Source organism: Epinephelus fuscoguttatus, linkage group LG6, assembly GCF_011397635.1.
Source record: "Epinephelus fuscoguttatus linkage group LG6, E.fuscoguttatus.final_Chr_v1".
NCBI lineage: Eukaryota > Metazoa > Chordata > Actinopteri > Perciformes > Serranidae > Epinephelus > Epinephelus fuscoguttatus.
The window spans coordinates 26199231-26221359 of record NC_064757.1 but is presented as its reverse complement, the minus strand read 5'-3'; the positions used below and the strand labels follow the sequence as shown (position 1 = coordinate 26221359).

Sequence of the window (22129 nt, the reverse complement as noted above, 5' to 3'; positions counted from 1 at the left end):
AGTGCTTGCGAAATCACGTGGGCCACGTCCACATAATTGGGAAGCACCTTCCTCTTTTTCATTTTACTCCAACGTGGCTGCGATTAAAAGGCTGTAGTTAGATATAATACTGCATTTGAAAAATTTGTTGTGTTGAGCAGTTTACAAGATACCACAGCTTAACTTAAAATGCTGATATTTTGAAATGTAGCACAAATATTATAATTAGGCCAACACCGGTAAAAATCACAGAGCAATATAATAAGTAAACAGTAAAAAAAAACACAAGGCAATGTAATAATTAAACGGTAAAAAAGCTAAATATAATAAACTGACAGGCTGATGAACGTCGGAAGTTTAGAAGTTTTTAGTTTAGTTTAGCTTGAGTGATGATTGTAAACAGTAGAAATAAAAGCAAGATATACCCAATAAATAGACAGGCTGGATTACTTGATTCTCATTATTACACACAACTGCATGTTGTTTTTTTGCATTGCTCAAGCTTATGTAAGGTTTTCTTTTTAAAATAGAAAACATGACATCTAAAGAAATGTGCTCCTATGAACTGATAGTGTATGTATGTGCTTTATATTCTCATGAAATCTACAGTATGTGCAAGATACTGATGATAATTGCCACAGAAAACGTCATACAGCAACATACCTTTCATAAACTATTTTGATGAGACTGACTTAAAGTCAGTACACTCTGGGGTTATTGTGGCCAACAGTGCCTCACAGAAGCAGAGATAATGACCTGCCTTGTGTGGTGGATGTCTCTGGGTTGGGATGTGTTGTCCAAGACAGTAGTATTTTTTTCTCTCATCTCCTCTATGGAGTCTAGAAGGCAATCTTGCATATTCCAGCCTCTATCTCTTCAGCCAAGCAGACCACCTCTTGCTGGAAGCTCACTGTTGTATGCAAGGTTGCCCTGTGAAGACATATATATATATATATATATATATTCCTTGTCCTCAATCAGAGCTTTATCTTATAATAAAACTTTACAGAATACAGAATAATTTTCCAAATGTGTCTGGGCTTGTAGCCCATCATAGCAGCAGGGGACCCATAGGTATATACATAAATTACCATGAATTATTCTTATGACTCAACACCACACATGTAACACCCCTGCAAGATGCGCGCCCAGTGCGTCCTCTTGACAGTTGTGAATACACGTCTAAATGAAGTCTCGCGATAACCAGCAGTGCGGGATTACAGTGTAGGGAGGGAGGGCTGCATGGAAAACTGGAAAGACAAAACAAAAGCCACACATTTCAACCAACAGGCGCTGGTCGCTTTTTATTTTTATTTTTAAGCCAAACAAAATCGATTCACTACTCGTATCGATTTCCGTTTAACGTCAATATTAGAAAAGTTTTGCATCATGCCGAGCAGCACGTCTTTGCTGGAGGCCGACGAGGGAGAGTCCGAGGTCCCACCGCCGCTAGTGCACGCTTTCGCCGGTATGGGCCTTGAGGAGCACCACGGCACCCAGAGCCAGACTCCCGAACAAATAGACGAGAGCATCTCCTTTCACCGCCACCACCAGCTCCCCCCGGTGTCCCATTTCAGCCTCCTCGGTACGGTCCTAGACTTGAAGCCGCTGCCTCTGCATCGGCCGCCCTCGGGAGATGAGGTGAACAAAACGGCTGCGCCCGAGGACGAGGAGCCAGAAGTTGTAGCCGACTCCTCGCTGTTGGTGCAGGCCCACCGCCACCAACACCTCCCACCGGGGCCGGGTGGCTCCGTGATGCCGTCCGGGATGGAGCCGCCGCACGTCGAGACGGTATTGCTGTACAATGGAGACGACCGGGACGATACTGGAGTCGGCGGCAGCGCCCTACCACCGGCTGGCAGCATGGCGATGCTGCCGCCCGGCGTGTACGGGGAGTCGGGCTACGAGGCCGAGTCGGCGCTGTTGGCTCGGCGAAAGAGCGTCAACACAACCGAGTGTGTGGCGGTGCCGAGCTCCGAGCATGTCGCGGAGATCGTGGGCAGACAGGGTGAGTCGGTGTTGTCTTTCGGGTGTTTTTTTTTTCTTGGATCCATTAGCTAATGTTTAGCTGCTAATGGGAGTTGGGACGAAACTTGGTGGGAAGACAGTTTATAAAAACAGTTACGTAGGCAAAATAATATTACACACATCTTAAAAGGACAGTGAAAATAATGCACGATAACAGCAAATATTAAAATATAAATACAACGCAGAATTATGATGAAACGTTAAGCTAAATTATAGATTATTTGTCGCAAGTGGGAACTGCCGTTAGTCAACAAGCTAACGTTAGCTAGTAACTTATTGTTGTCAGCAGCACCAACATTAACGGTTACGCGCCATTTTACATAATAAACTAACATTTTTTAGAAGCTATATTTTTTATATGGGACAGCTCACTCGTGTTTTATAGTTTAGATATTAAAAAAATGACCAACAATTAAACATAACTGCCATTCAGCTTCATAAGCAACAACAGTTAGCATGAAACCAGCTAGCTTAGCAATCCTAACTGGGTCAACACCGCCACTCGCCCAACACCCTCAACAAAACTTTGCATCACAAGTTATATGAACCAGCAGACCCCCCCTGTGTTTTCTTGCTTTGTCAGCACGTCTGGGTTATGGATGTTTTGTCTGTGCTTTGCGGACAGACAGTGTGTCCTCAGCCGTGCCTCGTCGTGCTAAACCGGGCTTGGCTTTGTCTCGGAGGAGAACATGAAAAGCAGTGTGCTGGCTGCTGGTCACCATTGCTCTGCCACATCAGCTGTAGGTTATAGTTAGCTCCGTGACATAACCAAGACTTCTGGGTTCAGCTAAACACGACCGGCTTTTCTTACATATCCAACGCCTTTATCTGGTCTTTTACATAAACTTTACACAGCTCAATGGCAGGGTTGGGAGAATGTTATTATGTCGTCTTTGAGACCAGTTGGGGGAGGGTGCACACAGACTGCAGTGTTGACAACAACAGGAAATGGCTCTGGTAATGATGCTGGACTCTCAACCACAGCTGAAAGGAATATTTAATTTATAAGACATGCTACTCTTAAATGGCATTAGTGACTGGAAACTGAAATTGCGATGCCATAATCTTTTATATGTCCATCATTAAAGTTTAATGTGATGTGTATGTAATGTAGTGTGGTACGTTTTAAAAGTGAATCGGAAGTGATCCAACATTCCTCTGCCTCTCTTTGCCTCTCTTTAACTTGCCTCTGACAGGCTGTAAGATTAAAGCGCTGCGAGCCAAGACCAACACCTACATTAAGACACCGGTGAGGGGAGAGCAGCCTGTCTTTGTTGTGACGGGGCGCAAAGAAGATGTGGCCATGGCTAAGAGGGAGATCTTGTCTGCAGCCGAGCACTTCTCCCTCATCAGAGCCTCACGGAACAAGACGGGCCCTCTGACTGCTGTAACCGGTCCAGGGACCCCCTCTCTACCTGGACAGACGACCATTCAGGTCAGCAAATGGGGTTGTGAGTCATAGGGTCGGTCAGTGTTACGAAAACAGACATTCCTATGCAGTGAATCACATTATGTGAAGTCATTATAATACAGCGTTGTGTATGTTACCATGCACTGTTGTTTATATATAAGGGGCTTTCAGTGTTTTATGTTTTTGGCTGTGTCGGCCATTTAAAGTGCGTATACTTACCCTTTGTCATTTCAACCCTTCAGGTGCGGGTACCATATCGTGTTGTTGGGCTGGTCGTGGGTCCCAAAGGTGAGTCTTGTTATTCATCGAGTAGTTTTTGCTCCAGTTGCAGGACTGTTGTAAAAAGAGTTCATAAGATTTAGGCTATTGTATTTGTTTCAATAGTTACTTTTTAGTGTGAATATTAGCAAACACAGGTAAAAACAAGTGTGCAGAATTTTGGACGTTTTTAAATTTGTTTTAACAGCATGAGTATTTACAGTTAGGCAATACAGTTTTAGTTCATTATTTTCACACTATGAAACTTAGGTTTTGGGAATATGAAAATTTAACTCCCAGAATGTGACTTTGTCTAAATGAAAGTAATCATCTACTTGGTTCTTGACTAATAAATGAACCACATTGTTGTAATAGATAATACTGTACACAGCATCTTTCCAAGCATTTACAGGAAATTATACATTATCTAATAGTGTGTTATAAGTTGCTTGCAGTTTCTGGAAGAGTTCTAATATGCTCAGCTTTACTCCAGAAGATTACATTTTGCTCTCGCTGAGTCTTTAACCCCTTGCCCTGTTGACATTAGCACCTCGGTGTCAGAAAGTCCTGGGGTTGATTCGTAAATTGAAGTGCGGCGGTTCTCAAACATGTGCCATTAGGCTGGAGAGGGTGAGGTCACCAGTTAGAATGACAACAGATTTGGAAATGGTGAGGAGAGGCAGTGAGGAATTTTGATATTTAACAATTGGTGTGTACAAGCATTGAGATAAAAAGTGTGTGTTACTTGCCCATTCATTGCGGCGATTAAGTTTGTTCATGTACTCTCTGCTTATTTAGTCTTATCCATATATATGGTTGGTGTTTGAGAAGCTGCTACGCAAGACTGAAACTCACGGTGTTGTGGTTAGGTGGTATGCACCTCTGTGAGCTGAGTCACCAGAACAGCCTGCAGTTGTGCCCTGTAATTATTGGACAGCTGTGTTTCTTCTAATTTCAGTGTCAGACGTTGTTGTTAGGGGGAAAAAAACAAGTGTATTGACTGAAACTATTTAATGCTGTTACTGTGACAGTCTTTAATCTTACTGCTTGGACTAGTTTGCCAACTTGACACTCGAGTCATGCTGTAGTTATGAAACAACAATGAAATGCACACATCTGTTCTCCAGCTGATGTATTCAGCACTATTAATACAATCACACACTTGATTATTTTTTTCTTCTTCAATGTGCCATTTGTTTATGCTCAGATGTATATTTCTTAGGAATGGTCACACATATCACATGTCAAATTAAATTTAATGGTTCACGCTTGACAGGCATGTAGCCATGTGACCAGAGCAGTTATTGAAACTCAGTGTGCAACTGTTGAAGTACAAGGGTCTTGGTCTGGTCATGTCTTTCAGGGGCAACCATCAAACGTATTCAGCAACAAACCCACACCTACATTGTGACGCCGAGCCGTGACAAAGAGCCGGTGTTTGAGGTCACCGGGATGCCGGAGAACGTGGACCGGGCAAGGGATGAGATAGAGGCGCACATTGCCCTCCGCACAGGAACCTGTGGAGGCATTGAGGCCCCTGGTGTAGACAACAATGACTTTCAATTCAACGGGACAGACGTCAGCTTTGAGCATTCTGCACCACCAGTTGGGTTGGGGGAGGCTGGGTGGCTTCATGCTGGTGCATCATCACCAAGTGGTGGTGGTGGTGGTGGTGGCTTGCTGCCAGTGAGCATCAATGGTACTCAGCGAATCAATAGCAATATTAACAGTGGTGTCAGGATGTCTTCCACCTACCGCAACGACAGCTCCAGCTCTCTGGGCAGCGGCTCCAGCTCAGCTGATTCTATGTACAGCAGCAGTAATTGTAACCGGATGGCGGATTTCAGCCCAACCTGTCAGTTTAATGCCAACGCTAACAACAACAACAACAGTAATGGCGGCAATACAAGTTTCTGGTTTGGTGAGAGCCTTCTTCCTATGGGGTCCGACGAGCTGGTCAGCCTGGGAGGCGGATCGTCCTCCTCCTCGGGGTTTGACCCATTAACCATCTCAACTGCCCAAGCCTCGCACCCTGCTGCGCAGCCACAAATCTGGAGCCCCTTTGTGGACCACCAACCCCCCCAGGCCTTCGATGCACGTCAGTCTCAGGTATCTGAAATTCAACAGGAGCACACAGTTTATGACTTGCTGTGGAGACAATAAATAACAGTCCCGCAGTCTGCCTTGTATATATTTCATTGTAGACAATATGGGGTGTTTGTGTTATGATACTGTCAAAACTGTGATTACTACTGCACTTAGGGATATACCAATTGCTTGTCTCATGCCACCCACCTGTCGCTCAAAGTGGCCACACCCTTCATTATTCATATCTTAAAGCCTTAATACCATTTAAAAGGGTGAGTTATATAAAAATTCACCCCTTGGTACAGTTGTCATGAAGAGTGAAATTCGTTATAGTGACCAAAACTGCTTTTGTAGTGGGTTGTAAACATGTTTACTTCTGCTGTAAAGTTGGCCATTTTAACACGGGCATCTGGTTTGATGTATGCAGACTGTACGATGACAACGCCTACTGAATCGCACGCTACGGCATAGGCTGATTGATGTCAAAACATTTTTCAGCCCTAGAAGTTTTTGTTTGGAAAGAAAAAGGACAAAATCTGTGCAGTGCAGTGACTCTGACAGCTCAGAAAATGCATCAATGATCCATTATGTTGATAAAGAAATTTAAGAAGCATGCTTTATGTTCATGTCATCTAGTAACTGTTGATATTGATTTCTCCAGACCAGTCAGCCTGGGACGCCTCGGCTCTCTCCAACCTTCTCGGGGACAGACGCCTTGGAGCACCCTCAGGCCCAGCGAGTTCATCGAGGGCCTTTCGGCTCGGCTGGGACCCTCGACGCCCACAGGTTCCCCTCTTACAGCTCCGCCTTCTCCTCTTCCAGTGAAAGCACCGCCTCCTCTTCCTCCCCCCCTGAATCCTCCCTCTCCTATCGGCCGGGGCTCGGATCAGCAGGGAGAGGGCAGGAGATATGCATCCACTGTATGGATAACCAGGTGATCGCTGCCTTGGTTCCCTGCGGCCATAACCTCTTCTGTCTAGATTGTGCCACACACATATGCCAGGGTCCAGACGCTGTTTGCCCTGTGTGCCTGTCCCCAGTCACACAGGCCATTCAGCTCCGCAACATGTGATTTCGATCCATTTCCTGATGAGGGATCAGCCTCCCCAACACTTCAAATTCATAATGCGTGGGGAAATTACAAAACTGGCCCCAAATCAGTGTCTAGGTGTGTCCTCACCCCTGTTTTGTCCAAGCTGGTGTTTGGTTGACAAAGGTGAGAAAGAATAGGTGACTTAAGAATGATCTGTATTTAGGGCATGGGTTAGGGTGTTCAGCCCGTTCATGTGCCTGCTATTGTGAAGTCTTCTTCCATGATTGATTGATTTGATCAATGGGAGGGTTGGAAACCCTCTGTGTAGCATTGGGTGGGGCGGGATATATATATATTTTTTGCTCATCGTGATTTTTGATTTACATTTTCTTCTCCCTGAAGCATCTGGTTATCAGTTTCTGCCTACCTGTATTTTATCAAATTGTTTATATGTACTTTGAATTATATTAGATACATAATGTTGGCTTTCGGGTCAAAGATTTTTTTGTCTACATCTCAAAATTTTTGTCCATTTTTTAAATTTTATTTTGCTGCTACAGTTGTTTTTATGTGCTGAAATATGGCCCCATTGCCTCATTTGTTGTGCTCACGGCAAACTTTAAGGAAAGAAAAGAAGTGAGCATGTTTACATATAGTGAGTCCCACATATGAATATGTATAAACTAATAGTATTTTCCTGGTTACCACAGATTTTAAATGCCTACCGCGGTGAACTGGAAACAACATACACATGCTGCATTATCCTGGCAAGAGCCACTCTATCCCAGATAATTTGCGTAAATATTATCAGGCTAGGGAAGTGCAACTTTAAGCAGGATATGATGTTTACACGCTCCAGGTCATAAATCGGAATTACTGAATTTTTAAGAGCATATTGATACACATGCAAACACACCCATGGAGGGTTTTTAAACCAAGTGGGTCAGACCTGCAACTACAAAAAATGTCACACTCCAGTGAGCCTTTCTCATAGCAGACATTTTGACTTTTCATAGTAGGAAAAGCACAGGCGGAACTAATAACATGAGCGATGGCACTGTTAAATCCAAGGGCTGCAGTGAAAGTGACAGTGAGCAAGCATTCAGAGCAGCTAAATGGAATTCAGCCATCATTTATTGTATTTTTTTTTTATTTTTTAAACACCCGTGTTGTTCCTACTGTGACGTGTCAAAATGCCATCTTTGGAAAAGGCCTATGGCAACCTCTTGTTGCCTCAGGTTTCTCTTTCCCAGACCAGAGTCTGCGGATAAATCCTTTTTTTCTAGAGTACCAGGACGTTACAGGCATTCTGTATTGCCACGTTGCTTCCCATTTCTACTTTTAAAGAAACTGTTTACGGTAAACTCGTGCCTGATTCCGTTCTGTAAACAAAGAGAAACAACTGGTTCAGTGGACGTACAGTGTTGCTCTGTCTTAAAACAAACGTGGCCTTTTTCTGGAAAGCCTGTAATTAACTGACAACACTATCTACAAATCCAGATCTTGGCTCAATAGATCACAAGCTGACAGACCGAGGTCTTAATGTATTCGTTAAAGTTCAATCTCTTAAAGGCATCTCGGTGGAACAAAGGTATTATATCACAGGGGTGCTTTCTTTTGCTTCCTATTTCTGTTGAGCCTTTTTTCAAGTATTTCCCACCTATTTCTTTTATCTTTTTTGCACCAGACACTCCCATTTAGTTTATTTCTGTTTCCATCTTTATTTTCCTTCTCATTGTTTTTTGCCTTTTGGTTTATTTCTTGAGAACATCCTAGTATGGGGAAACCGTGTGCTGATTTTCAGCCAGAAAGGTGTGCACAGCTTGTCCCTATGGAAACATTCCTCCACCCCCGTATTGCTGTCACTTATGAAGATGGTAGGAGTATGGCTAGGTTAGTGGAACCTCACCTGGGAGCCAAAAAAGCTGATGTTCTTTGAAACTCTGCTACGAAGAGAGCTGCAATCTGGAAAAAAAAATCCTCAGCCATCTCAATAGTACCATTTCCTTTCATTGGAACTGCTCCACCCAGTGGCCGCTTCTCACAGCCATTTTGTGTCCTTGCTGGTGAGCATAATTCTATTGGGATGCAAAATTGAGACCGTGTCTACCTGGCCTATGCAACAATCATCTCAGTATCTTAACTCGAGGAAGCACTAGATCAATAAAACTACTTTGGTTTTAATCACAGAGCACCAGACATCTTGGGGGTAAAGTTGTAGACAGACATCTTCCTTCTGTTTTTCCTACTGTGTTTGAGTCGGGGTTCATTACCTGCTTTAATGCACTGATGAGATTTTGAAGGCACACGCTTTGCTTGTCATGTCTCATCAGCTCATTTGTTTACTGTCCTTCCCCATATCTTATCACTTTATTGACAAGTTTGGATCCAAACACAGGCTGACCCCCACCTTCCTTCGTCCGACCAGTAAAGAAAAGGTACAGATTCATCTCAGATCTTAGCTTTAAACACCTGTGTCTCTAGACTTTGACAGGATTGAATGAGTTGACGGACACTGCGAAGGGGAAGCAGCTGGAATGATTTCACCGTAAACCGTGCTGACGCTACATAAGGTCAATGCTGTTGCTTTACTTTGTGGACATTGGACTGCAGTCCGTCTCGCATTCCAGCTGTTAATAGTATTTGGGAGTTATTCTATTGCTTGGCTCTGTTTTTAAATATCATCTGTCGGGGATGATTTGAGTTTCCTCGAGGAAATTGAACAGAATGAGTCCCAAAAGTGCAAAAAAAAACCCCATCTGCTTCTGTCCCCTCGGGTCTTCTCTCCGTCCTTTTTATTTGACTTCTCTCAGCTCTACGAGGAGTTGATCTCTCTTTGCTCTCTTACTCTCTCTGAGGGAATGCAATACAGTGTCGGCCCTCGGTTTATTGACATGAATCTATTGACATTTTTGTGTATGTATTATACGATATTACTGTTAATGACTGATAAATATACAGAACTTATTTTTATTTTGTTACATTTCATATATATACATAAATATATCTATATTAAAATGTTTACAATAAGATTTTTAATTTTTTTTTTTAACTTTTTTTTTTCTGAGTGATCAAGTGAATGAAGAGTTGGAAACCCAGAGATGATGCAGGAGGAGGAGGGTGTCAATGCTATCTGCTTGTAGTCTAGTTATTAGTTTACAGTATTGATGATAATAGTATTGATAGCTGCCGTTTTAACCTAGTGGAAAATGGAATGTGCATCACGAGCATGTCTTCATAATGTACCGCCAATGTAAAACGTCACACTGCAACTGTACAAAGGCCAAGGATTCAAGCTGCCTGTCATGTCTGTACGCCACCAAATTAAGAACGGTATACTGTACAATGTATCTTAGATTATCTATATATAAATAATACATATATTGTTAAGATGTACCAACAGTTCAAAGTATTTGCTAATTTTACTACACTTTTGTTATGTATATGTAGGGGGAGTCTTATGGCATATAAATTCTTCAAATTGAGTCAGGAGTTTAAAAGCAGACTATATTTTATAACGGCCTTTTAAGTTATTGCGGCCAAAGCACTGATATTATATATTTGCTGTAAAGAGAATTTAAGAGTTTTATTTTTCTGATATTAAAGTTACTTAATAAAGACGGTTTCATTTTAGAGTGTGTCTGACTGGTGTGATTTATACGTTATGTGAAATGGTATTCAAGTTTGTAATACAGAACAGTGTTGAAAAGGTGCAGCACTCAGCCTGTTGTGGTTCCTACGTGTCACTGCTTCTCTAGTAGATGGGTAAATGTTCTTTTTTATTAGAATTATTTATTGCAAGACAATACAAAACACTAAGACAGTGAATACAAAAGTGAACACAGTTAAGTGTCGTCAGGGGATAAGAGGACGAGGTTATGTTGGCTGTCGTGTGTGTCTGTACATCTATACAGGTTGACAGGTGAAAGGGTGAGGGAAGAGGAGGAAAGAAAAGAAAAAAATACTAATAAAAATAAACAAAACAAGCAATAATTCATTCATTCAAACCTTTATTTAAGACTCGGGAAATCAACTGAGGGAGACCCTCATTTTCAATGATGCCGAGCATGAGCAAAGACATTAAAACAATAAGCAAACAAAGAACAATTATGCATATCAATTAAAACAAAAATGAAATCATAAAAAACAACAGCAATAAATGATTGCTAAAACTAGAAATACAGGGTGATAAACATGCTAAGGTGTAGATGTATAGTTCAAAACATTTACACTCAATTAAAACATCAGAAATAAGGCACTTAAACTGCCATAAGGGCGGCAGAGTGTCCAAGTTTAAGGTCTTTTGTAGATCATTCCATGTATAAGGGAGTGTGACGTGACAACCTAGTCCGTGAACGAGTACCATGATGATGTGCGCACCCATTTCCCTAATAAAGAGGTAAGCTCTAGCTAAGCAATGTAATTTAATTTAATTTGATTTAAAAAACGCTCACAGAGAGCCTATTTATCACCGTCTACATGTGGGAATTATAAGAGTGTGACACATCAAAGGCCCTGATTGGCAGCCAGTATGAGGGAAGATAACATTTAAAAGGAGAAAGTCGTGAGTGGGACAGTGGATCGCTTTATTGTATGGAGCAAGTTACAACAAAGCACCACATTATGGAAGTTATTGTGCACAGATATAAATACAGGTGTGCCTTGAGATTGTTGCTGGCCCTCTGGTGTACCTTGGGCACAAAAAAATAAACACTGCCATGATCATACTGCACCAATAGGAGCAAATCACAGTCACACAGCTTCACACTAAAGCTGTCCTATCTAATAAGGGCAAAACACCAAAAACTATTCATTCAAAAAAGTATTTCAGTTCTTTCAGATAAGGCCCTGTTTGATCACGCTCCAAAAAGTTAGTTGTGCCATTCCTGAAAGCAGTCCCTGTCTGCAATGACACAGAGGGCCACATTACACTCTTTACACTCAGGAGGTGTTATGCTTCACCTGCTTGGTCGGCCGGCAGTGTATACAGGCTCTGTGTCTTCTAATCCTCTAGCTCGCATCAGCTTGAGGAGCGATTGCCACAGTGCCTCCAGAGAATGCCGTGTGGATTGTAGAGCAGACACAGACCTCTCGTGAGTCCATCTTCTTCACAAAAACCAGTGGGTCATCACAGATCCATCTGAAGGAGCCTCTAGGAATAACTGAGCCTGTGTGTTTGCAATCTCTTCTGTTGTCTCTGTATGTGCCTCATGCTCTGATACTCACGCTAAATAGATCCTGGAGGAGCTGTGAACTGGTGTAGAAGTTTTCACATGTAGATGAAAGCCACTGCCCGAGTATACTGTATTCATCAGGGACATAACCAAGTCATATCCAGTTCCAAAGTCTGATGCCAACTGTGGCTTTCTAGACAACACAGCAAAGTTTGAGGTGTAGCCATTGCTGCTGTCACTAAAACAGTCTGAATCATCCAGTTCCTCGTCATCACTGTAAAACAAATTAAAAGGTTAGAAGTATCTGGTCATATATATGTCGGATAAGAACTTGTTTTGTTGTTTCACCTCTCACACAGGATGAGATGGCTGAGATAGACTGATATCCCCTGACCCCTGAAATGACACTGAAATGTGTAGGCTGTGGTTGAACAGGGTGCATCTCAGGTCCCTTATGCCTCTAAACCACTGCAGAAAAAACCCACTAACACTGACTAACATGTAGCTTTTGTATTAAATGGAATCAGGGCTCCAGACTAATGTTTTTTAGTGGGAGCACTGTAGCTCCTAACAGAAAAATTTAAGGAGCACAAGCAGAAGATTTAGAGGCACACCTTAAATCATCCTGCAACTCAGTTATTCACATTTTTGGCCATTTTAACTGTATCATGAACTATATGTAGTCTACTGTGTATTAACACTGGACTGTTTTAATTATTGAAGTATTAAACATCACAGAGACTGGTGGTCAGTGGGATGTGAGGATTCTTAAAATAACATCTGTACAGATGTGAAGCCCTGACTGTATCTGACTGATCTTTAATGAAAACTGTTGTCTCGTATTTTTTTCCTCTGAAAACATTAACCTTTTAGTCAGACACCATTTATTTAGCCTCAGTTTGCTGAATATTGAGTTATTTCCTGTCCTTATTTACATTTCTGTTTTTGAACATGTAGCCTGCTATATAGAGATGTATTAATACATTTTTTGTTCAGTCACAAAAAGGCTAATCATGGGATTTATATCTTGTTATCTGCGGGAACAGATGAGTGGGCACTGTTCATCACCTTATATGACATATATATGAATATGACAGCAGCCATAGTTAAGTGTTTCCACGGCAATAAGAAAAACAGTCTCGAGGGCTGTCTATCAGCCATTCGCAGTCTCTGCCCTCGCAGACTTTACATGATGACAGTGAATATGTCACACTACATACAACTGAAGTGTGCGAGGGCTCAGTCCAGAGGGAGGACATTTGGATTCAGCTGTGACTTCACCACAACTTGTCATGAGAGCCGTAGAAAAGGATCAAATAGTTCTAAATATTAAAGTATGTCACTACTGGCTATTGTGGGATCAATTCTCCAAGATAAGAAAGGTAAGGAGAAGGAACAGACTTTTACCCCTTTTCCACAGTCATGGGCTGGTTTAGCTTGGCCTGGTTTTGCTTGGTTTGGTTTGGGCCGTCAGCCCAGCACAGCAGGGATTTGCATTTCCATTACAACAAGGCTACCTTCTTGAAGGTGTGTCTTAAACTGGTGATGGCTGGTCTTGAGTGATGATGTCTAAGGTCCCGTTTATACGACAACAATTTCAACTGAAAACGGTAAATTTCAGTTGCGTTTTGGATGATCGTTTACACGACAGCGGCGTTTTGGGTGCCTGAAAATACAATGATTTGAAAATGGGTTCCAGAGTGCAAAATTTCGGAAACGGCAGCGTCTCTGTTGTCATGTAAATGTGCAATATGCAGTTCCTCTGAAAACGGACTTTTCGCACATGTGCATTATGGTTCCAGTCACTAGGCATGCTGACCGTCACAACAACAACGCTGAGCTTTGTTTGTGCTGCTCACCCTGTTGATTTGAAGTGTAGATCTGTTACTGTAGTAACTCCACCTTGTCTTCCATCCAGACAAAGTTATCTGTGCATGCTTTTGCCATTGTTTCTTCTTTGTTTTGGTTTGTAATCACATAGAGGAAGGCACTTCAGCGCAGGCGCATGGCGTCACGCACTGGTGTTGCTTTGCAAATTTACATTGCCACCCATTGATCTGGCGTGCATACTACAGCGTTTCCATTAGATTTTGCGGCTCCGTGTGAACAGGGATCGTTTCAATAACGTCGTCATATAAACGCAGAAGTTTTTTAAAACGCAAAGGACAGACTTTTCCGTTTTTACTGAAATCGTTGTCGTATAAATGGCCCCTAAGTCCCGTTATTTTTGCTGCATGTTTTTTTCCACAGCAGGGCAGGTAAAAGTTTACCTGTTGGAGGTGAGCTGCTTGCAGAGGTGCAGTAAGAGCCTGTTGTCTGCAGCTCTTCATCAACATCTCACTGTGACTGTGTCTGCGTGGACACTTCCTCCCTGACATATTATCAGACTTGCCTTTACTGAAGAGAAGCTGCTTACAAAGTTTTGCCAGATCAGTAATCACATTTTATGGCCTATAGATTCTTCACAATAAAAGTCTCCTGTTATTTCGTTATGTAAAAACTTTTACAGTGAAGCAGCAACATAAGGAAATGTTGAGTTTTCGAGCAGCAACTTCTAATACAGCTGATAGTGAACTGGCCGCAGTCGGCGAGACCTCACCCTACCTGCTCGAGGGCCCGGCTATTGGACCTACTCCTGAGAAGGTCCATCTCCAGCACAGCTTGCCGTGGCAAGTCACATCTCAACACCTCTTGCATATTCCACAATAATCCAGTTCAGCCCCGTTATGCACAATAAATGTTATTTTATAAAAGCCCACCATTAAAAGAATGAGAAATAACATACTAAATGCCAGGTGGATGTTTTTGGGAGGGTTTATGACAGTCTGGTATATGGTCAACAACAACTTTGATCTAGATACATTTCTCTTTTTGAATGCAGTGTCAGATTATTAAAGTAATCCATTTAATACCCTCATAACCATTGTTGTGTATTTTACATGAATATGAATACTAAATGACTGTACTGCTCCAACTTCAGACTTGAGCATAAAAAATATTTCCATAATCATATTCAGGATTCTCTAGGAAAAAAAAAAAAATCTGTTTAACAAGAAAAACAATATTCATTCAACAACATTCATTTAGAACAGATGGGAACAGAGGCACTGTGTGTGTGTGTGTGTGTGTGTGTGTGTGAGAGAGAGTCTAGACCAGACAGAAGGGGCACACATGTTACAAATGACTGTGGTGTGGTCTTTGCAAGTGTAATTATCACACTTTTGGCAGATGGTTGTGATCATCCTCCTTTTTTTGGCTGGGCAGTATTTGCACTGCCTCCTTGTGTCCTTGAGTGATTTGCACGAGGGAGTGACAGGGGCAAGGTCCTGGGCTTGTGTCACCATGGCAGCAGCACCTGGCTGGTGGGGAAGGCGCTGCCTTGTGGCCATCAGTGGAAAGGTCAGTGCCCTCCCCAGCTCCTCCAAGAAGAGCCGCCGACGGGTCGGGTTGCCCTGCTTCCAGTTGGGCTGCGCCGCTGTCCACAGGATTGATGCATTGACAGCAGACACGTCAATGACGTGGTGGAAAAGGGCCATCGGCCAACGGTGTGTCCTTTGCCTACATGAGTAGGTGGCCGCCAGCTGCAAGATAATAATAATAATAATAAAAAAAAGACCAAAGAAAAATTGAATAAGTATTCTTCCTCACCATACACAAATATATATTGAGTCTTTATATAAATGCAAGAATGAGGCTACTGACTATAAATATAAATACCTGATTCAGGACGTCCACGCCTTTCTTCCAGCGGTTGTAATCCAGCACCATCTGGGGCTTGCGACTCTTGCCGCTGGTCACTTCAGGCTTCCGATGCTTGGTGCTGATATTTTTCCTAGGCATCCCGATGTACGACACCAAGGTTGCTTTCTTGCGGAAAGCAAAGACGGAGGAGTTTATAACCCTTCTCCGCGTCTGCAGCAGAGCTGGGGGAAGCTCAGGCTTGCTATTGTGGATGTACCCAAATCTTTAGGCCGGATCTGAATGGCTTTTTGAGCATGGCCTGCTGGAAAGGACAACGGCCTCTGAATAGGATCACCTTTTCATCTATGGTAATTTCCCGGTCTGGGATGAAAACACTCTTAAGTTGACGCAGCCATTTATCCCAAATCACCCGAATCGCTACCAGCTTGTCTGGCTGGCGGACTAAACGTGCCTGCCGGGTTTGCTTGTCATCAAAACGGATGACGGTGGAGAGTAGTGAAAATCTCTTGTGCGCCATGGTCGCGGCAAAGATGGGCCGCCCGGTGCCGTCCCTCCAGAGGTTGGCTGTCGACTCATTTCTAGACCTGCAGTAACAGTAGATCTTATCAGTGCTTCACAGTAATGTGCAGATTGAAATCACACACCAATATACAAACATAACAAAGACTATTTCACCTGTAGACGCCGGCCAAGATCAACAGCCCGATGTAGGCTTTAATCTCAGTAGTGTCGGTGTCCGTCCAATTCTTCACAGTGTGTCTGCCATGGAGGTTCGTCATTTCCATGATGTGTTTGACAATTTCTGGCGTTACCATGAGCTCGAAACTATCTTCCAGGTTAGTGATCCTGTCAATAGCATAACATGTAGGTCCAGTGGCTTTGATGGGCGGAGCAATGTAGCGCATGGTGTCTGCATCAGTTGGAGACCATTCCAGCCCACTCTTGGATGTCCACCCAGAACTAGGTACAGGGTCATCCGTCTGCATGGTGTTGTCATTGTCAGCGGGGGAGCTGGAATCAGATGATGAGATTAGATCAATGGTTTGGCGGGATAAATTATTCATCTTCCTCTGAGGGTGATTCATCGCTGGAGGAGGAATCCCTCTCATCAGGGCTGTATGGAGGCTGAGTAAGTGCAGGGGTTCTTATAAATCATATGTGTGTGTCATTTTGTCAGGCTAAGGAAAGACATGGCCTGCTAACCAAACTACACGTACTTAAACAAAGTCACTGATGGTCTCAAATCTACTGATATTAACAAACCACTTTTCCCAAACTGCTGCATCTTTGATGGTGATGTTTTCTGCGACTTCCTGTACAGACTGAGGGCTGTTGGAGACTGTATGACACCGCGGCTTTTTGTCACCGTCTTCTGCTACAGCTGCCTGATCTCGTCCACTTTCCAGGTGAGGTGCAGTTCACGGTATTGTGATGGTCCCTTGTTACTACTTGTAAGGCGCATACACACACCACTATCAACTGCTTATAAAAAGCCCAAAAATCCAATTTACGGAGCTTTGCTACTTTTCCCCTTTTCATTTCTTTCTTGTCCTTTCTTACTCCTCAAAGGCACGACAGGTGTTTTTTCTAGTTCATATAGAATACGCATATAATTTTGGTATAGATTACTACTGACTGACCCCCCTTTCATTACATTGTGATGACGTCACCGATTTTAAAATCGCCTTTCTCTGCTTGAGGAAAGTTTTACAAATGTAAAACCTCCAGGGTTCAAAAATTCAGAAAAGAAAGATTCATAATTGTTCTTGTTTGCAGTGGGAGGTGTCCTGTCAAGAATTTTCAGTTTTGAGTACTGCAGTTCCCTTTTCACTGGACTACCCAAAAAGTCAATAAGAAACTACAGCTAGTCCAGAGTGCCGCAGCCAGACTGTTGACTGAAGTCACTACACTGGCTCCCTGTGTCTTTTGGACTTGATTTTAAAGTTGTTTTACTTGTTTATAAAGCTTTAAATGACTTTACCCCTCCATACATCAGATTTTCTATTATTTTATGTTCATGTTTTACTTTTAAATGTTCCTCATTTGTCCCATAAAAGTCCTGGTGAGAGTGCTTCCTGTTTTTACGCCCCTAAACTACTTTAATGTCTTGTGTCTGTGTCATCCCAACTTTGTCATGTGAAGCACTTTGGGCTGCATGTTTGTATGAAAGGTGGAGGTCTATGGGGAAAATGCTTTTTGGGCTGCAGGTGATTTTTTTTGGCTGCAATACTGCAAGTGGCCCCTGGGAGAGAAAAAACTTGCTGCAAGGGCGAGCTTCTTTCCTGGGGGGCTGGGGTGTCCATGTTTATGTAGCCTGCATGAAACAACACTGTAAGGACGCACAGGGTGAAATATTTAGTTTCAGAACATAGTTGCTGGTTTCAACAGGATAGATGATCTCATTAACATCCGCCGTCGCATGTTATCGACGCAAGGTTGTGTAAACACTGTAGGATTTTCTTTACACCGTGGTGGTCCTCACCAAGATTTTCCCTTCCTCCCTTCCCTAGGGGGCTCTCCACCCTCCTGCCCAACCCCCCACCATGTGAATTCCTCACAGCGTTTCTTTGAGCTGGTCTGGTGGAGCATAGACATATATACAGTACAGGCCAAAAGTTTGGACACACCTTCTCATTCAATGCGTTTTCTTTATTTTCATGACTATTTACATTGTAGATTCTCACTGAAGGCATCAAAACTATGAATGAACACATGTGGAGTTATGTACTTAACAAAAAAAGGTGAAATAACTGAAAACATGTTTTATATTCTAGTTTCTTCAAAATAGCCACCCTTTGCTCTGATTACTGCTTTGCACACTCTTGGCATTCTCTTGATGAGCTTCAAGAGGTAGACACCTGAAATGGTTTTCCAACAGTCTTGAAGGAGTTCCCAGAGGTGTTTAGCACTTGTTGGCCCCTTTGCCTTCACTCTGCGGTCCAGCTCACCCCAAACCATCTCGATTGGGTTCAGGTCCGGTGACTGTGGAGGCCAGGTCATCTGCCGCAGCACTCCATCACTCTCCTTCTTGGTCAAATAGCCCTTACACAGCCTGGAGGTGTGTTTGGGGTCATTGTCCTGTTGAAAAATAAATGATCGTCAACTAAACGCAAAACCGGATGGGATGGCATGTCGCTTCAGTATGCTGTGGTAGCCATGCTGGTTCAGTGTGCCTTCAATTTTGAATAAATCCCCAACAGTGTCACCAGCAAAACACCCCCACACCATCACACCTCCTCCTCCATGCTTCACAGTGGGAACCAGGCATGTGGAATCCATCCGTTCACCTTTTCTGCGTCTCACAAAGACACGGCGGTTGGAACCAAAGATCTCAAATTTGGAGTCATCAGACCAAAGCACAGATTTCCACTGGTCTAATGTCCATTCCTTGTGTTTCTTGGCCCAAACAAATCTCTTCTGCTTGTTGCCTCTCCTTAGCAGTGGTTTCCTAGCAGCTATTTGACCATGAAGGCCTGATTCGCGCAGTCTCCTCTTAACAGTTGTTCTAGAGATGGGTCTGCTGCTAGAACTCTGTGTGGCATTCATCTGCTCTCTGATCTGAGCTGCTGTTAACCTGCCATTTCTGAGGCTGGTGACTCGGATGAACTTATCCTCAGAAGCAGAGGTGACTCTTGGTCTTCCTTTCCTGGGTCGGTCCTCATGCGTGCCAGTTTCGTTGTAGCGCTTGATGGTTTTTACGACTCCACTTGGGGACACATTTAAAGTTTTTGTAATTTTCCGGACTGACTGACCTTCGTTTCTTAAAGTAATGATGGCCACTCGTTTTTCTTTAGTTAGCTGATTGGTTCTTGCCATAATATGAATTTTAACAGTTGTCCAATAGGGCTGTCGGCTGTGTATTAACCTGACTTCTGCACAACACAACTGATGGTCCCAACCCCATTGATAAAGCAAGAAATTCCACTAATTAACCCTGATAAGGCACACCTGTGAAGTGGAAACCATTTGAGTGTGCAAGAGTGTGCAAAACAGTAATCAGAGCAAAGGGTGGCTATTTTGAAGAAAGTAGAATATAAAACATGTTTTCAGTTATTTCACCTTTTTTGTTAAGTACATAACTCCACATGTGTTCATTCATAGTTTTGATGCCTTCAGTGAGAATCTACAATGTAAATAGTCATGAAAATAAAGAAAACGCATTGAATGAGAAGGTGTGTCCAAACTTTTGGCCTGTACTGTACATGTCTGTGTGGTGGAGGTAAACATGTGATGGATACTTGTTTGGACCATCTGGTACTTTGCTAAAACCATAAAACACTCTCCGTTCAAATGACCACTAAATATACAACAAATAAAACTATGCATATACACGTTTCACATACACTGAAAGTTAATGTAGGCCACTTACTGCTCGTCAGAGTCGTCACTTTCCTCCTCTTTATTAACCCACTCTTCACTCTCTGCTCCTGATTCTTCATATTCATCTTCATCGTGTTCAGCTCCCACGGTGGATGGGGGTTCTTCTTCTCTGTGTTTTTTTCGCACGTTGTTTCCATGTCGGAAAAGTAAAACAACAATGTCTCTAATAACTGCAGCAAGTTGGTTCGCTGTTAGCTCCGCTGAGTGTCATCTCCCGCGGGAAGCTTCGTCGTCGTCGTCTTCTTCTTCTACTTCTGCTACTACTACTAGTGCTACCAAAGAGCATGGATACCAAGAGGCGAAGCTCCGTTGAATTTTGGCCAACAGCCACTAGGGCCGCCATTTTGGACTGTTGAACTTGGACTGTTGCGCCCAGACAACATGCAGATGTCAAGGAGAGAGGAGAAAAAAGTAAAAACAAAACAAAACAAAACAAAAACAAAAACAGTGTAGTGCAATTAACTGCAACAACTATCAGTGGAACACCCCGCACCTGGCCTCCACCGTTTCCAGAAGGATCCCGACAGGTAAGAACTCCTGAGGTGTAAGTTTTTGAAGTGTTTTAACATCAATTTAATATGCCAGTTTTGGAGGGAAGGTAACACACACACACACACACACACACACACACACATACATATATATATATATATATATATATATATATATATGGCCTCTTGGACCATTTATATCAGAACTAATTACTGCTTTAGCATTAAAATATATCATATTAAAATAGCCTATATATTATTATTACTGTCCCCTTACTGTACAAACTGTAAATAAATCTTTATTCCTGACTATGTGACGTCGCCATGTGTTTCTAGTTAAAGTATTGATTTTTTTTTTTATTAATTTTTTTTTTTTTTTTTTAATTTTTTGGTAGATTGGCTTATGGGGTGATTTAGTCTCGCCACCAGACAATCAGAGATTTCCGCCTTAAGCAAAGCGTCTAAAGTCTGACTTGTGAGTCTAGGGGTGATTTTGAAGGAGTAATTAATAATGTTCTCATAAGTGGATGTAATATGTAGAGATGCCATCTAGGCCGTTTTTCTTCGTTTTGTTTTTTTTTTTTAGTCTATATTTTGCTTTACAAAAACGTGAAAAAGCAGGTGTGACCAAGCTATCACGAGGTGAGTAGCATTGTAAGTATAATTAATAGCGATATACTTCAGTTTGTCTGTGTGGTTTTGTATGCAAGCGGGTCTGCTGTGTTCTGCTGATGGTCCAAAATGGCGGCGGTAGGACGAAACCATGGGCGAGTCTGTTGCTATGGGGCGTTCTATTGAGCTTCGCCTCTTGGTATCCATCCTCTTTGGTACTACTTCGCCTTCTTCTTCCTCTTCTATCTGTTTAATGGCGGTCGGCAAACAGCTTTTCGGCGCATTACCGCCACATATTGAAATGGAGTGTGGTCCTTAGCAGTCCTTTATTCTTCGGCCTATCCCTGTCTTTTCCAAATATAATTGCCCCACATTCCACATGTCCTGAATTCAACTGTAGTTTTTCCAGTTTGATGTGTTGATGAAATCGTCTTTCCTGCTGGTATTTTGGACAACAAACAGTAATATGCTGTTTGCTGCATATTACAATATTCACACAAACTGGTTTCATGTTTTCCAATTAACTTAAGTGTACTATTCAAACCAGTGTGTCCAAATCTAAACCTCAAAATTATATCTTCTTCTCTTTTTATTATAAATGAAACCCCGACTCTATTATTGTCTGTTTTTGAAGCATCCGTGAATACCTAAACATGCTAAACAGCTCCTTTTCCTCCACTCTAACATAAGCATGTCTACACGTATCTCTCCTAGTAACCAAGGTGGGACAACAAAGAATGTTACAGTGGGGCTTATCATTATACCCCAATTCCATTAACTGTATTCCCTATTGTCCAACTGAAGCTCTTAATCGGCCTCTTTCCTTTCTCTTGAAAAGGTTGCAATACCATTTGAGTCGGATGACTCCCCTTATGGCCCTTTAAATTGGCCCAATAAGTTAGCGCTAGTTGAGTTCATCTGATTTCCAACGGCATTTCATTCATTTCCACTTGTAAAGCTGATACTGGAGTTG

The 22129-nt window shown here is 42.6% G+C and overlaps 2 protein-coding genes across 2 annotated transcripts; one reads left to right on the top strand and one right to left on the bottom strand.

The window, feature by feature from the left end:
- Nucleotides 1–1151: 1151 nt before the first annotated feature.
- LOC125889770 (RNA-binding protein MEX3B-like) lies at nt 1152–10415 on the top strand. Its single transcript, XM_049577899.1, has 5 exons — nt 1152–1987; nt 3204–3442; nt 3661–3706; nt 5040–5785; nt 6426–10415. The coding sequence occupies exons 1-5, from the start codon at nt 1369–1371 to the stop codon at nt 6834–6836; spliced, it is 2061 nt and encodes a 686-aa protein (XP_049433856.1). The 5' UTR covers nt 1152–1368; the 3' UTR covers nt 6837–10415.
- Nucleotides 10416–14635: 4220 nt separating this feature from the next.
- LOC125889781 (piggyBac transposable element-derived protein 4-like) lies at nt 14636–20300 on the bottom strand. The gene is made up of 4 exons (XM_049577921.1): nt 20043–20300; nt 16349–16684; nt 15689–16257; nt 14636–15552 (listed from the first exon to the last, which is right to left on the bottom strand). The coding sequence occupies exons 2-3, from the start codon at nt 16657–16659 to the stop codon at nt 15915–15917; spliced, it is 654 nt and encodes a 217-aa protein (XP_049433878.1). The 5' UTR covers nt 16660–16684; nt 20043–20300; the 3' UTR covers nt 14636–15552; nt 15689–15914.
- Nucleotides 20301–22129: the final 1829 nt, after the last annotated feature.